Below are 17,958 nucleotides of genomic sequence, written 5' to 3'. Positions count from 1 at the left end.
CATTTGTATCACAATGAGTATATTACACTGTATATCCACCTTCTCCATTTTCTTCATAGCTCGTTCCCCAGAGACCAGTGGGAAAGAGTATGACGGCATCTGTGATTGTCAGAACAGAGGCACGTGTGATCCTCTGAGCTGGCAGTGCGAGTGCCCCTCATGGGTTCATGGGAAAACCTGTGAAGACGGTAAGAATGGCTGGTCATATGAGACAGCTCTTTAAGTTCTTGATGTTTCTAATAGGAAATAAACAAAATGAAAGCTGCATCTCTACTGTTCAAGGTGGTCTTTTCTTTTTTTTTTAATATGGTTTTTATTCTTCAATTTGTTAATATGGTGTATCACATTGATTGATTTGTGTATATTGAAGAATCCTTGCATCCCTGGGATAAATCCCACTTGATCATGGTGTATGATCCTTTTAATGTGTTGTTGGATTCTGTTTGCTAGTATTTTGTTGAGGATTTTTGCATCTGTGTTCATCAGTGGTATTGGTCTGTAATTTACTTTTTTGGAGTATCTTTGTCTGGTTTTGGTATCAGGGTTATGGTGGCCTCATAGAATGAGTTCGGGAGTGTTCCTTCCTCTGCAATTTTTTGGAAGAGTTTGAGAAGGATGCGTGTTAGCTCTTCTCTAAATGTTTGATAGAATTCAGCTGTAAAGCCATCTGGTCCTGGACTTTTGTTTGTTGGAAGATTTTTAATCACAGTTTCAATTTCAGTACTTGTGATTGGTCTGTTCATATTTTCTATTTCTTCCTGGTTCAGTCTTGGAAGGTTATACCTTTCTAAAAATTTGTCCATTTCTTCCAGGTTGTCCATTTTATTGGCATAGAGTTGCTTGTAGTAGTCTCTTAAGATGCTTTGTATTTCTGCAGTGTCTGTTGTAACTTCTCCTTTTCCATTTCTAATTTTATTGATTTGAGTCCTCTCCCTCTTTTTCTTGATAAGTCTGGCTAATGGGTTATCAATTTTGTTTATCCTCTCAAAGAACCAGCTTTTAGTTGTATTGATCTTTGCTATTGTTTTCTTTGTTTCTATTTCATTTATTTCTCCTCTGATCATTATGATTTCTTTCCTTCTGCGAACTTTGGGTTTTGTTTGTTCTCCTTTCTCTAGTTCCTTTAGGTGTAAGGTTAGATTGTTTATTTGAGATTTTTCTTGTCTCTTGAGGTAGGCTTTTATTGTTATAAACTTCCCTCTTAGAACTGCTTTTGCTGCATCCCATAGGTTTTTGGTCATCGTGTTTTCATTGTCATTTGTTTCTAGGTATTTTTTGATTTCCTCTTTGATTTCTTCAGCGATCTCTTGGTTATTTAGTAACATATTGTTTAGCCTCCATGTGTTTGTGTTTTTTATGTTTTTTTCCCTGTAATTGATTTTTAATCTCATAGTGTTGTGGTCGGAAAAGATACTTGATATGATTTCAATTTTCTTAAATTTACTGAGGCTTGATTTGTGACCCGAGATGTGATCTGTCCTGGAGAATGTTCTGTGTGCACTTGAGAAGAAAGTGTAATCTGCTGTTTTTGGATGGAATGTCCTATAAATATCAATTAAATCTATCTGGCCTATTGTGTCATTTAAAGCTTGTGTTTCCTTATTAATTTTCTGTTTGGATGATCTGTCCATTGGTGTAAGTGAGGTGTTAAAGTTCCCCACTATTATTGTGTCACTGTCGATTTCCTCTTTTATGGCTGTTAGCAGTTGCCTTATATATTGAGGTGCTCCTATGTTGGGTGCATATATATTTATAATTGTTATATCTTCTTGGATCAATCCCTTGGTCATTATGTAGTGTCCTTCCTTGTCTCTTGTAACATTCTTTATTTTAAAGTCTATTTTATCGGATATGAGTATTGCTACTCCAGCTTTCTTTTGATTTGCATGGAATATATTTTTTCATCCCCTCACTTTCAGTCTGTATGTGTCCCTAGGTCTGAAGTGGGTCTCCTGTAGACAGCATATATATGGGTCTTGTTTTTGTATCCATTCAGCAAGCCTGTGTCTTTTGGTTGGAGCATTTAATCCATTCACGTTGAAGGTAATTATCGATATGTATGTTCCTATGACCATTTTCTTAATTTTCGGGGGTTTGTTTTTGTAGGTCCTTTTCTTCTCTTGTGTTTCCCACTTAGAGAAGTTCCTTTATCATTTGTTGTAGAGCTGGTTTGGTGGTGCTGAATTCTCTTAGCTTTTGCTTGTTTGTAAAGCTTTTGATTTCTCCATCGAATCTGAATGAGATCCTTGCTGGATAGAGTAATCTTGGTTGTAGTTTCTTTCCTTTCATCACTTTAAGCATATCATGCCACTCCCTTCTGGCTTGTAGCGTTTCTGCTGAGAAATCAGCTGTTAACCTTATGGGAGTTCCCTTGAATGTTATTTGTTGTTTTTCCCTTGCTGCTTTCAATAATTTTTATTTGTCTTTAATTTTTGCCAGTTTGATTACTGTGTGTCTCGGCATGTTTCTCCTTGGGTTTATCCTGTATGAAACTCGCTGCGCTTCCTAGACTTGGGTGGCTATTTCCTTTCCCATGTTAGGGAAGTTTTTGACTATAAGTTCTTCAAATATTTCCTCGTGTACTTTCTCTCTCTCTTCTCCTTCTGGGACCCCTATAATGCAAATGTTGTTGCGTTTAATGTTGTCCCAGAGGTCTCTTAGGCTGTCTTCATTTCTTTTCATTCTTTTTTCTTTATTCTGTTCTACAGCAGTGAATTCCACTATTCTGTCTTCCAGGTCACTTATCCATTCTTCTGCCTCAGTTATTCTGCTATTGATTCCTTCTAGTGTATTTTTCATTTCAGTTATTGTATTGTTCATCTCTGTTTGTTTGTTCTTTAATTCATCTAGGTGTTTGTTCTTTAATTCTTCTAGGTCTTTGGTAAACATTTCTTTGGTAAACGATCTTTGCCTCCATCTTTTTCCGAGGTCCTGGATCATCTTCACTATCATTATTCTGAATTCTTTTTCTGGAAGGTTGCCTATCTCCACTTCATTTAGTTGTTTTTCTGGGGTTTTATCTTGTTCCTTCATCTGGTACGTAGCCTTCTGCCTTTTCATCTTGTCTAACTTTCTGTGAATGTAGTTTTTGTTCCACAGGCTGCAGGATTGTAGTTCTTCTTCAAGGTGGTTTTTCTAAATAAGTAAAGGGCTGTGTCTATATATACAAGAGCACAATTGCTTTGACTGGTGAATGTGTAACAGAAAAAAATAACTGATACTTAAATCACCAACTGTGATCTAAGCAGGATGAATCCGGATACAGAGAAAGCCTTTCTCATTTGTTGAGCAAAATGTTGAGTTCGTGTGCAGAGGTTTACACATAGGGCCTGAGTGAATTGATTTGCTCTGCATAATAAAAGAATGAAGAAAATGAATCTCTTTGGGCAAATCATGGAGGAAGTGAGATAAAAATCAGAGAAGAAAAGGAGAGGAGAGAAAGAGGAAAAGAGAGGAGAAGTGATGGTTGAAAAACTCACAAAATACCAATCCAATGGGTGCTGCCTGTGGATTTTTCATGGAAATCAGTCAAGAGACCACATTTTCTACATGGGTGGATAAAACACAAAAAAGAAACTGCTTGTACAGTCCTAGGCATTGAAGGCAGAGAGTCGATGAAGATGTAAGTCTTCAGGGATTGCCAGAAATCATGGGGAGTTTATTAGGTTCTCATAGGTTGTGAAACTGGGGAGATGGAAACCAAGTTTAGTTTGCTCTCAAAGTGGTGCAGGAAGACACCTCTAGTTGTTTATCCCCCAAACGATATTCATTCATTTATTCAAAAAATATATATTAAGTGCTTGCAGGGCACTGTGCCAGGTTTTATGATATGGTAACAAAACAAAAATTAAAAAGCTCCTGGTCCTTCTTCGTGGAACTTACAGTCTTGTTCAAAGCAGACATCGGTTACAAATGTTGGTAGGTATTTCAAATTAAATATTAATGTGTGCTTGGAGGTCAGACCATGAGAACCATACAGACTGTGTGAGCCAGGGAACAGCTTCTAGAGAAGTGACCCTTAAGCAGAAGCCTGCAAAAGGAGGAGACGTGAGACAGGGGAAGAGAGAGTGAGCCACGTGTTGCCCAGCTCTGAAGTGGGAAAGAGTGAGGTACATTAGAGGCACCTAAGGCAGGCCAGCTGGTGGAGCAAAAGTCAATGAGATATTAGTGCAACATGCGGTCAGCCAGTGCAGGGGCTCATCAGTCTTGTTACGTTTGGAGTTTTTAACCTAACAGCAATGGCAAGTCATTGCAGAATTTTTGGCAGAGGATGTAAAATCACAGGGTTGGTTTTTAAAAGAGCTCTCTAGCCTTGGTCCAATCAGATTGGAAATGTCTTACATTTTGCAAGCTCCTTATCTTATGTAACAACCACTCTAGTGAGGTTTGCATGTGGGTTAATATTCACTTCCTTTGTCTTTCTACCCTTTAGGATGCCCAAAAGGATTCTTTGGGAAGAGTTGCAAAAGGAAATGTAACTGTGCCAACAATGGCCATTGCCACAGGGTGTATGGTGCCTGTATGTGTGAGCCAGGGCGCTATGGGAGGTTTTGTCATCTGAGTAAGTCACAGGCATGAAATTTTCTCTCTGTGTGTAAGCAAGGAAGCTCAGAAAAATACTGAAAATACTTTAGTGTCAACTTAAAGGAAGACACCCAACATAAGAGCTGTGAGCTTAAGTTTTATTCAGGGTCTTGCTGAAGACTAGAGCCTAGGAGACAGCACCTCAGTTTGCTCTGAGGAAACTGTTCCAAAGAGGTAGGGGAGAAGCCAGTTTATTTATATATATTTCTATCCTCCCATACACATCTCATTTAATTTTAGGGTTGACTTAACTGGCACCACACCTGTTATATGATATTATACATTATCCTTTACTTATGTAAAATAAAATGCCTTATATATTATTAAAGAGGAAGTGCAGTAATATGAAATAGCCCATACATTTTTAAAATGTTATTGACAAGTTATGTAAATCTGCATCTCTGTAAATGACATTTTAAGGTAATTAAAAAAAATAAACACTCTTTCTACTAATATATATATATATATATACATACATACATACATACATACATGTTGGTAAAAGAATCTCGGTTCATTGAAATTTTTGCTGAGATATGCACCTAACCATCTAAGGGCCTGTTTATCCAAAGCACAGAGTACCTCATCCTGTTTTTCATCCTGGATTCCCCTCAGGGTACACTATTCGTGCAGTGGGTTAGGACTTAACCCTTGTAGAACTGGGTGGTAAGCAGCACATCTCTGTTCTTCTTTGTTCATATTAGACAAAAGAAAAGAGTAAAACATATAACATATTTTATATGGTCATATCATATATATATATATATATATATATATATATATATATATATATGACAATTTATGCTCTAATCTTTATTTAGCCTCCTTACATTATAGAATCTATATTTTGATGAATAAAAGAAAAATATTTCTGGAGTCTTTCCTTTTTATTTCCTAGTTAGGTTTACCTTGATTATTGAGAGAGGGTTGTTAATATTGGACATTCCACACTTTGTGAAAGTTGAATATCGAAGGCCCAGTACAGGTGTCTTTTATTTCTGGGTTCTAGTGCAAAACAATATCATTCCCTAAAATGTCTAAAACGTATTATTCATTTTGCATTTTGGCCAGCAATCACATTCTGCAAAGATGTGAGAAAAGACAATCACTAATAAATGTTTCAGCTCATCGGTAACTTTTAAGTTGTCTCCCAATGGGACAGCTCTGGACACCTATCGACCATCCCATCTTGAAGCTGTGTGCAAGTACCAGTGAGCCTCAAACAGCCTGTACCTCGCTCCCCCACCTATTCCATATGCCTGCCTCTGAAAATCCTTCCTGAGTGAACCTCAGTAATACTATGACCCTTTTTTAATAACAGAGACCTTCTAGAGTCTTATATTGTATTTTTAGTTGAATGTCCATGGACCTTATCTACTTAAGAAAAGGCATGCTCCTTAAAAACAGAGTAAATTGTGAATTCTCCAATAACAGAGCCAGTGAAGGCATCACAGAAAACTGAGCCTGAGTCATGAGGAAAGGCTTGGACAAGCAAAGGGAAGAGAAGGGGAGAAGACATGGGTAAATGAGAAAATGGAGATGCCAATGGTATGTTCCAGAGCATCAGATACTTCCTGGAACATGCCAAAGGAAGAAAACTCACCTAGAAACAAAGATAGCATGACTTCTGTTATTGTTCCTCTAGGGTAACAAGACACTCCCCATTTTTTAGTAATAACTTTTGAATATTTTATAAGCTAATACCAGATGTTTTGGCAAAAACATTTAAGTCATATTTTATCTGCTCAAAAATTTAAAAAGCAGATGGTGGTGGTGGCAATGGTGGTTAGCGTTTGGAATGTGACCCTCTTTAGAAAATCATACATATTCCAGTTCTTCAGGACTCTTATTGCTCAGACTTGAGGCTTCATTTATTAATGCCACTTGCCTGGCCCTAAGAAGCTTGAATTTGCAACCCTATATTAGTTTTCTAGAGCTGTCGCAATGAAGTACCGCAAATTGAGTGCCTTAAACAACAGAAACGCATTGCCTCACAGTTCTGGAGGCTGGTAGTCTGGGATCAAGGTATTGGCAGATCATGCTCCCTCTGCAGGTGCTAGGAAAGGATCTGTTCCAGCCTCTTCCCTAGCTTCCTATAGTTCTTTGGCTTGTGACAGCAGAACTCCAACATTCTCATGGCATTCTCCCTGTGTGAGTGCCTCTGTGTCCAAATTTCTCCTATTTATAAGGATACCAGTCATATTGGATTATAAGCCCATCCCACTTCAGTATGACCACATCTTACGTGATTACATCAGCAAAGACACGATTTCCAAATGAGATCACATTCTGAGGTACTGGAGGTAAGTACTTCAACATATGCATTTTGGAGGATACATTTCAATGCATAGCAAATCCTGAGAAGACACTAGATTGCTAAAAAAAGTTACTTCTTCCACTTTTTCTTTTTTTTGTAAGTATATTTCTCCAGTTCTATGTTCTTAATGTACCCAACTGTCACATTTAAGTATTCCATGGTGTCCAAGTTGTCCCCTGAACCACTGTTCTACAAGCTGAACCAGAAAGAGTAAGTAGGGCATGGAAGCCAATCTAAGGAGGTGAGTGCTCTAGAATGAGCACGAGGTCCACATCAAGCAAGACAATAGCTCTGAGAGACCCTGGGGGCTTGGTGGGTCTGGGAAAGGACTCAACACTAAGAAGATGCAGGAAGGATGATGGAGGTATCATATAATTTATCATCCAAATAGGATAATATTAACAGTGAAAAGGAGCCCTGTTAATAATTCTGTTCTGCTTTAAGGGGTAACTCTGTCCCTGGCAACTAAGACAAAGACCACCCTCCATGGTGGCATTGTAACCACCACTTCAAATTAGCTCTGCTAATAATAGCAAATATTAGCAGATGCTAATAATTTCCATCCATCAGAGAGTCAAGTGGTTTATTTTTGTTCTCTCCAAGCAGCTGTCCACAGCAAAGCCTATATAGGTATATAATATAATTATTTTGATCCTGGAGGGCACTTGAAGGATCTTTTATTTGAGTCCTGTAGACACTTGTAATGGGGGAGAAAAAATTGTCAGAGTTATATTTTGGAAAGGGAATTGAATTACTATAACTCCTCAAAGACAGAACTAAGATACGGTATGTTTTCCTGAATGCAAAGGTGAGACTTTCTCAAGTTAGAATTCCTGTGCGGACTAGCATCCCTAAAACTCAAAGTCATGGGGAAAATAGTGAAGGAAAGGCGAGCACCATTTGTCAAAGACGTGGCCAAGATAATGCTGCCGTCAGGATGAAAGTTTTGTGTCATCTACACGATGTAAAATTATTTCGGATTACCGTATAATGAAAGGGAATGAAAACAATGGCAAGCTTTCCCATCAATGCTTGTCCATCATCGCCATGCTGCGGCAGGATGAATACAGGGCCTGGCAGGCGTTAGCAGTCCTTGGAGAATATTAAATACAGGCACCAATGGAGCGCATTGAGAAGCAATTTCTCTCCCGGAAGCCCTAAAGCCTTTTAAGTAGTTCAGGCTTCACTGTTCACATCCAGTTGCCAAAAAGCAAATGAATTGCCTGATTTGAAAGACATTTGTTTCCCTAATTTTTTGGCAGCCAGGATGATTCCCTTGTTTTACCCATAATCAGGCCCCACAGAACTACATGACTGTGCACTAACAATGTGAAAGAAACAAAGCATGGTTTTCAGGTGACCGAGTTGCCTCAATCTGCTTGCAGACTGTCCCAAGGGAGCCTATGGAGCTGGCTGCTCTTCAGAATGTCAGTGTGTGGAGAACACCCTGGAATGCAGTGCCAAAAATGACAGTTGCACCTGCAAATCTGGTTACCAAGGCAACAGATGACAGAAAGGTACTATCTGACTATAAATTTTCTTTCTTCTCTAATAACAATGCTCAGCTTTTGTTTAGCACCATACGATCGTTAATTAGTTGATCCACCAGAGTCCTCAGGAGAGCAGTAAACTTTATTAATCCCCTATTTGCAGGTGAGGAAACTGAGACATGGGGCAATAAAGTCATTTAACCTTGTTTTCTTAGCCTCTGATGTTAGCTGTCCCCTTGCTGACTTGAGCAAGGGAAGAAAGATCACATTGCAGAGAATCTTATCCTAAGGAGATGAGAGCTGGCCAATCACTTCTTTGAGCTTAGCTAAATCAAGCAAGGGCCGCTAGCTTCCAGAGTTAAAGAATCATTTTCTTTATATCTAAAGATAGACTATTCAAATAAATACAAGAGAAACAATAGAAAATTTTTGGAAAATTTAAATATGGCTATCAGTGTGGTCCTTTCTCAAATTTCTAAACAATTTCTTTATAAATCTATAAAAGCTTATGTGCAGCATAATTCCAATGGTAAGTAACATGTATAGATATATATGTGTGTGTAGGTGCATATAAAATTTGGAAAAAGGTATTCCAAGGTGTTAGTAATGGCTCTCTCTGGTTCATGGACTCACGGAATGCTTCTCCCAATGCACTACGTGGCTCTCTCATTTTCTCAAAAACGTGTAATTTACCTTTTCACTGAATCTTGTCAGTACCAACCTACTTAAAATTGCAACTTGCCAAGTCTCCTTGAACTTTTGCATTTTTCCAAAGTGCTTACCATATACTCTCATTATTATTATGACGCCTAATATTTATTGCCTGCCCTTCCTGCTAGAAGCTAAGCTCCAACAAGGGGAGGATAGCTATTCATTTTTTTCACCAAAGTATCCCCAAACTCCTAGAACAATCAGGACATATAGAAGTTACTCAATAAGTATTTTATTAAATGAATATATAAATGTGAATCATCAATTTTTATTCTTTATTCATTTTTCTCATACATTCTGAATTGAGCGCGTGTTACTGTATTATTTAGGGGAAATTATCACAGCATTTTTTTTCTCTTCAATACACAGCAGAACTGAACATATAACAAATACAATTATCATAACCAATGGCAAGTGAACTTTTTGCCTTTGAAGTGATCCAAAGTGATCTTGTTTAAAATCAGGAGAGAGGGACTTCCCTGGCAGTACAGTGGTTAGGACTCCATGCTTCCACTGCAGGGGGTGCAGGTTCAATCCCAAGTTGGGGAACTAAGATCCCACATGCCATGTGGAACAGTCAATAAATAAATAAATAGGTAAATAAAATCAGAGGGATATAATAGGGTTGTAAGGAAGCTGTCATACTGTTGGGTCCACTTACAAAGGCAGGGACTGGGGTGGGAGGTTGTCCTTGGCTCTCGTGTATTACATGTTCCTCCTTGCATTGTCATCTTCAAAGGGTCTGCAGGGCTTGTTCAAGCTGACTGAAAGGGAGTAAGGGTCTTCCAGGTTGCCTGTGGCTGTGGAACTGGCTATGGAACTAGAGTATGTGAATAGCAATGTTCATCAAGATTTTGTAGAGATTAGGGCTCTATATGTAGCTGGATTGTGACTTTCTAGGCAATGGGGAAGAGAAGTTGGGGAAACAGAAGGCTGACATTACACGAATGCCTTTAATAGGGTATGAGTGTGGCTCCCATTCCAATATCTAAGCCTCCTTCTGCTTCAACTGGTTTTTAAACCTAGAGTCAGCCCCTTATTCATTCGCCCCCTAGAGAAGTCGTGCCCTAGAAGTCAACACATGGGAGACAATACCATATACACGCACCTGGGTAAATTTAATTTACTCTGATAACATTTTCTCAAAGCAACTGCTGAATATACTACATTGGAAAATGCTTCTGAGATTCCCACTGTGAAGGAAAATGAGTTGAAAGTATATGTAAATCAGCAAAATAGAGGTCACCATCATCTCAGGAAAACATATTATTTTTCAGTCAGATAACTTTGTCCAATTCTGATATTTTTGTGTAACCACAAAATGAAATTATGACTCAGACTGGAGCGGGTGAATGGGATCACCGTGATTGGCAGCTGAAATCAAGGCAAAAAATGCTTTCTAAGTGTCGTTGCATGATGAAAATCAGGCCTGTTGTTCTTCTTTCTCTTTTTTTAAAAGAGTGAACTAGCCCAAGTGCTCCTAGAGCCAGACATATCTTTAAAAATCTTGACTCCAGACCTGTGTCTAGATTGCAGATGAATAGTTAATTAAAGACTGCAAATTGTCTCAATGGCACTAATGAACAGTACTCTCCACAATCAGCACCAGGCCTTATTTAGCCCATCGGTGATGACTTTTAAGAGCAGAAGAGCTGGTTTCTATACTAATCTGTGAAATAGCAAAAAAGAGAGAGAGAGAGAGAGAAAAAAAAACAAAACAAAAACAGTGTCTTTGCCTTGTTTTGATTAGTTTGTTGCCTGGGGTATTTTGGACCCCAGCTGCAGGCAGACCTGAATGTAGAGGACTCTGGCCCAGCAAGCCTCTTGAGTCCATCTAAGGAGGCCTGTTCAACATTTGTGTCACCATAAAAAGGACAGATTTTTGTTGCAGTAGTTCCACACTGATGGCCTTGAAATTTTGAACACCAGTGGGTCTCTAAGAGCGGGTTAATTGACTTGAAAAGTGCTGAGTACCTAGTATTGCAACATAAGCTGGGTGTAGTGGCTGAGAGCAAGTTTCACAAGTCAGATCTGGATTCAAATACTGACTTTGCTACTTATTAGCTGTGTGACCCAGAATAAGTCACTTAGCTCCTCCAAGCCTCAGTTTCTTATATAAATGGAGATAAAGTTGCTTATGTCATATAGTGATTTTTATGGAAATGTGAGCTAATTTATGTAAAGTGCTTGGCACAGAGGAAGTGATCAACAGTTAGTAGCCAGGAATTGTATGAACATCCCAGAAAATTTAATAATTCTGTTATTCAAAGATTCTGCTTAGGACAAGAAGATATTTAACAACCCAATGTGGTTTGATGTAACTTTCTGTAATTGTCACATGTTTAGGAAAGTTTCACTGTTTTCCCTGTGTTGAAAGCATGCTTTCCTCCAGGTTTCTAATTCCAGTGGTTTCAACGGAGGCTGAAACCTCAGTGGTCCCTGTAGCATCAGCCATCCTTTTGTAGTTCAAAGGGCATCCAACGAAGCAGCACAATTCCTCTTTCTCCACCTTATACATTGCCCGCTCTTATAAAACACACAAATTACAAACCTCCTGGGTGATTATTCTGGCTTATGAAATAAGCAAAGACTGAGAGAACAGGATTCAGGTAAACATTTGGGGACAGCTTCCCAAGCACTACACCTCCCAAGCTTCCTTTACAAATTACATCTCATTTCAGATTTTGTGTGTGCAACTGCCTCCAAAGATATGTATCAAAATTGCTTCCATTGTTACATCTGCAAAACCACATTTTCAGCAAAAAGACAACCTCTGTATCTGTGTTTCCAAAGTGACAAGATATGGCATCATGCTGATTTCTTCAGGGAATATTTTTGAAAGTGCTATAAATCCTTAGAGGCTACTCTGTTTCTTTCTTTGCAACTCATACACACTCACCTGCACACACACACACACACACACACACACACACATTTTCCAACTCACTTAGGCAACAGCAGAAATCTGGGACCGCCTTGAGATTTATTACAAGTCTTAGCTCCTTTCTTCCTCTCTCATTTTATAAGCCTGCCCTAACGGCCTCTGGGGACCAGATCGTCCGTTCTCCTGTGGACCCTGTGAGAATGGAGGTCAGTGCAACAAAAAAACTGGAAACTGTGAGTGTCTTCCTGGTTACACGGGAAAAACCTATACCATACGAAAGTCATTAACTAGACAAGATGACCAACAAAGTTATTAAAATTGTTAGCTTTATAAATGCTTTTTAAAACTGCTCTATGAGCTATGATAGAAGAGTATATGTTTAAATTACCTATTGTATAACAAAAATCCCAATACTTGGTAACAAATCCTGCCAACAACAATTTATTATTTTTTTGATTCTGTGGATTGATAAGGTAGTTCTCCTTCTGTCTCACCTGGAATCACTAGTGGCTGCTTCTAGCAAGTAGATTAGCTGGGAACTGGGCTTGACTAGGCTTCTTAATCAGGGGAATCTGGCCTTTTCTATACATAGCACTTCCACAAGGTTAGCTTGGGCTTCCTCATTGCATGGCAGTCTCAAGACAGCAATCCAAGAAAGAGCATCCCAAAAGTGGGAAAGCAGAAGGTACAATGCATCAAAAAGCCTACCTTCAGAAGCCACACATAGTTACTTCTGCCACATGCTATTGGTTAAGTCATAAGGACATACAGATTCAAGGGGAGGAGAGAGAGATTCTACCTCCTGATGGATGAGAGGAGTAGCAAAATCTCGTGGCAAAAGACCTGCAAGCTGGGAGATATTGTTGCAGCCATCTTTGGAACCAATCTATCATAACATTACTATTTAAAGTTATACTGAAAGGCACTTTAAGAATCTGCTAGACTGTATTTATCATTCCTTGTCAGAGAGAGAGCAGATTATAGACTGATAAAACGTGATTAGTTAAACTCAATCTGCTTCAAAGAGCCAGTAGAACTACTTCCTTGCTGTCTCTTTTTCTGCTTGTGATTCTTACATAACCTCTGTTATCCCTGACTCTACTGCATTCTCTACTCCATCCACGTTGAAACAGGGTAACCTGAGAATTTGAGGACAGCTGTGGGCTGGATGGTAATGATGGTATTTTTACATTACTATTTCAAATGTGTCTGATAAAGGTTAGCGGAAGCCTATCGTTTGGATTGTCTATGATGTTATGAGGTGCGAACAGTGATCTGAATTAGCTTCCAGTGCTTAGAACTTTCTATAAACCAACAAGCAAATAAAACCAGAAACTTAGACATAAATATAAAAAGTAACACCAGGATAGTATTTAACACTTAGCCAGTCATCTGATCATTTGGGAAAAGGCATTACTGCTCCTAAGGATAACCCTCAAGCAAGAATGATAGGACAAAGTCGGTGCCTGATGATTTTTCTGGATATAACTAGATCAGTGTATACTTTAGGACTGTCATTCTGGCACTGTTGACAGGCCTTTCAACAGTATAAAAGTTTGCTGGTGCAGCAATTGGCTATCGCTAACCTACTTGTTTGCTTTAAAAAAAAAGCTTAAAGGTAAGAATTTACATATTCAAAAGGTAGTTACTTGCTATTTCCACAGTGAAGTGACATTTTCTCTTGTCTAACTCAACTTTAATGGGATAATTATTAAGCAGTTAGTGATATACCTGTTCCAATTGTCAGGTGATATAAATATACTATTTAGAAACAATTGGAGAGATAAACTGCTCATCCTTTAAAATATTAATTTTAATAGTTATGTTACAACTCTTCCATTCTAAGATTTCAAAACCCAGGAGAATATATCATGACGATCCTGAGTGATTTGGGGTGACAATTCTAATTTTATTGTCAATCTGATACATGAGATAATGTATTGAATTGGATAGGCAAAAATATTCCCCAACTTCTAGTAACGTTCAACTTTAGTGTTATATGCTATCATCTGATTTCACAAACAAAGGTACCAACACAAATTATATAATCATCCTAATAGGATATTTAGGAAAATAAATGGAACCAAAGGATAGGACTCATTAAAAATGCTTCGTGTATACTCCACAAGGAGTGTGTGTGCCATTTAAAAAGGGGCTTACGTTTGAAGAAAAGTATACAACATTTTTCTAAATACCCTGTAAATGGTGCTTACGGAATTTTAAAACTTAGTTATTCTGCATAATGAACTTAAAGATACTTATAGGCTCTACAAAGCAATATGTTTTAGAGGCAGGAGAGACGAAAAAGCTATTTCTAAAGATATTGGCTTTATATAAATTCCAACTTTTGGAAGTTATAAATACAAATACTTGGGCAAAATAATTCTTTTTTCAAAAGGGTTTTATTTCACTGTGTGAAAACTCTCTGGATTATGGTAGATTGTATTTTTTTCTTTCTGCTTCCTAGACAGTATCGGGGTTGGGGGCAGCTGTGGCTGCATGGACACTCATACCGTTGATGAGAATGTATCGTCTCTGAGAAAGTTTAGCCTCATATATCAGGGCTTTTACCAGATCATCTCAGAAGTGATCCCAACTTTTTCTTTATCCCAGAATTATTTATAATAGTCAAAGTACGAAATAAAAGTACCCTAAATACCCACCAGAAGGAGAAGGAGTAAACAAATCATATAACACATCAGTGGACTATTCTGAGGCCATTAAGATTCATGTTTTGGAAGAATGTGTAATGTCAGGAGAATTGACATTAAATTGACATTAAAAGTTGTATATAGAGAATGCTCCAAATTTGTAAAAACCTGTATGCATGTATGTATGTGGAAAATTGTAGTAGAAAGGACAGCAGTTGTTAACAGTGGCCATATCTAGACAGCGGGACTATTAGTGAATATTTTTCTCCTTTTTACATTTCTGTCGTTCCCATATGTACTACTTTACTATTTTTCCCCTTTACAAGGGAGAAAATACATCATCTTCAGACCAACCGGTTACTAAGTATCTAAGTAAGATAGCTGTCTGTTCCTAAAGTATTGTCTGGTGATCTGAACTGTTCCCATACAGTGAAGATGTTTTTTCTTCAGTCTAATTGATCTTGTTGCTCTTTTAATTTCAGACTGTTTTCTCCTGTTTCAGATGAGGTGGATATTGAGCATAGCTTGGCAGCACTACTAAAATGCTTTAAAAAAAAAGTGATAAATGAAAGAACATAGTAATGTTTCCTCTGGACACTTCATTTCCCTTTTTCCAGAAATCTTATTTTCTATCCCTCAGTCATTGTTATTACTTCTCTGAATTCTGCCATGTTTTTATGAGTGTTTACAAAATAGGCCCCTTCACTATTGAAGGAGAGAAAATTAGAGAGAATAGGGGAGAAGACGTTGGAAGGGAGATACCAATTCCAAATACAAGTTTGCTTTAAACATTATATGATCAAACATCATGAAATGATGAATCATCTTGAGGTGATGATGGTCAAACATCGTCATGAAAACCCTAATGAACACAAGTGTGAACCTTCTGTAGATAAAAGCTGGTAAATGTTTAACAACTTACGCTCTGAAATAAAAACCCTGGTTTGTATAATTTGACGATTTCCCCTGCAATACTCCCACAGGGGAAATTTCAAGCAACCAATGTGGTGTCAACTGGCTCACAAAATTCCTGAAAAGTTAACAGGTTGCAGTTTAACCATTGGCTTTCCAAGCTGGTAGTAACAGCTCCAGTGTACCACTGGCTGGCAAATAATTGTATTCTGAACACTCTTAGGAATCTGAATGATTTCTTAACACTTACTTTCTCTTTTGATATTAAGAGTTGATAACTTTGCAGGTATTGATTTTACTTTCCTGTTTCTAAACAGGTGAATAATTTGACCTTTTGGGTTGAATTAAATTAACCAACAAATCAAAAAACAAAAATTTCTGTCTCAGACTAGTCTATTTTATTTTTGAAAGAAAAATCAATTGTTCAGCTTAATTGATTCAAGAGTCAAAAAATAGGGACTTCCCTGGTGGTCCAGTGGTTAGGAATCAGTCTTGCAATGCAGGGGACGCTGGTTCGACCCTTGGTGGTGGAGCTGGGACCCCACTTGCCACGGGGCAGCTAAGCCCGGCACCGCAACTGGCGAGCCGGCGTGCCCCAGCTGTGGAGCCCGCGGGCTCTGGAGCCCTCATGCCACAACTAGAGAAGCCCACACACTGCAACGGGGAGCCTGCATGCCGCAATGAAAGATCCCACATGCCACAACTAAGACCTCATGCAGCCAATCAGTAAATAAATAAAAATATTTATAAATAAATAAACACAAAAAAGTCGCGTTGCTATGTGTGTAGACACATACCCCCTTTCTCTAAAGTTCACGTAGCTGGAGTATTGACTCAGATCTCAAGGGACCCAATGAGCCCTCAAACAACCACTACGCTGTTTTCCAACTTCCTGTAACACACCTACCCTAAACCAGGGCTAGAATTTCCTTTATGACATACTGTTATAAAAAGAGAAAAAGGCAATTATCTAAGGCAGGAAAAAAAAAAGAGTACTTGTAATGTAAAATAAGATAAAGCAAACAAAAAACTATTAGAACAATTTTGAGTGTTAAGCATCACCAAGCACAAAGAGGTGAGGTGCAATAATATGCTTCGAACCTCTCTGAAGCAATCCTCAGTTTGATTTTTAAAGTTGCTGTAAAATAAACTGATTTAAATAATACATCTCCCATGCTTCCCAGCAGTGAGATGCATATCCTTTACCAATCTGGTTCTCAGCAGGCGGTCCAGCCTGATGAAGCATCAGCAAAATGTCAGCTCCCACAGAGAAGTGCGACAAGAGGCGACACTAAAGCAGTGAAAGGCCTTTCAAAAAGCTATTGTGCAAATTCAGTTTTAAAATAGGGATGTGGTTGAGGACTGACGGTTATGTCATTACCAATTCATTCATCTCCCCATCTTCTGCAGGAATGGAACGGAGTCACGGCTCTACGTTGAGGAGTGGTGGGTCTAGGAGCTGTTCTTTCCCCTATTCTTATCACCTTCCATAATGTCCCAGTTAGATCTGTTTTTAAAAAGTGAATCCTGTTATTACTTTATAACCCTCAACAAATTACTGATGCCTTACAAGATTCCATAATTTAAGCTCATCATAATTTTGACTACTCGCACCTGTACCCCACATACCTTCATCATTCTGCCAGGCACCATGTGCTTTTGAAACGTGGTGCTATTGTTCATTCCTCTTCCCTTAAATCCATTTTTGATTCCTTCATTTTTGTTGCCTGTTAAAATTCTTCAGGGATTTTTATTTTTCAGTATATGTAAAAAAACAAACAAAAACACTAAGTCCCTTCCTTCTGTAGTATTGCCCGTCGTAGTGCGTTATAATTGTCTGTTTACGCATGATTAAAACTATCATTCATTTTTGTATTCCCCAGCTCTTGATTTACAAGGGATGCTCATTAAAAATTTGCTAGATTCAATTAAAGACCATTCTTGACAACTTAGTAGAGCAGTTTGGGATTAAAGTTTCATAGAAATAATCCACCAAGTCAAAAAAAGACATGAGAAACAGAGTTTATGCTACTGAAAAATATTCAGTAGTCTACACTAAACCAGGTTAAATTGCTAGGACTTTTAAGATGACAGCAGTGGTACAAGGAGAAGAAGGGAGGTTTTTGCTAGAGCCCAGCACCACAGCTTTGTTGATGCTCAGTTTCTGAAAGTACTTTGCAGAAGAAGTTTTTTCAAAGGTTTTGATGACTAACATCAAACACCAATGAAGTTTTTTATGGTTCTTTAGCTTCTCAAGAGTCTGTATTTATTTTTTTCTGTACTCACCTCCAATATACTCACCTTTCTTTTGAATATAACAGAGCCACAATAGAATAGTGAATACATGTCTCTGGCTTTTAGTTTTTGTAAAAAAAGGAAAGGATTTAACTAGATAATATGTAATATCTA

General features: G+C 38.2%; 1 protein-coding gene across 1 annotated transcript in view; it reads left to right on the top strand.

Moving 5' to 3' along the window:
* The window catches only part of LOC114890324 (EGF-like and EMI domain-containing protein 1), a 124,596-nt gene that overhangs the window by 62,049 nt on the left and 44,589 nt on the right, over positions 1-17,958 (top strand). Inside the window, exons 10-11 of the mRNA XM_029213737.1 lie at positions 60-188; positions 8,258-8,418. Of these exons, the coding sequence (XP_029069570.1) occupies positions 60-188; positions 8,258-8,418 (290 nt within the window). The remainder of the gene's footprint in view (positions 1-59; positions 189-8,257; positions 8,419-17,958) is intronic.

Source organism: Monodon monoceros, unplaced genomic scaffold (assembly GCF_005190385.1).
Source record: "Monodon monoceros isolate NGI ecotype Baffin Bay Population unplaced genomic scaffold, NGI_Narwhal_1 Super_Scaffold_11, whole genome shotgun sequence".
NCBI classification, from domain to species: domain Eukaryota; kingdom Metazoa; phylum Chordata; class Mammalia; order Artiodactyla; family Monodontidae; genus Monodon; species Monodon monoceros.
Note: the sequence above shows the minus strand (reverse complement) of the source record. Positions and strands in the feature narration are given on the sequence as shown.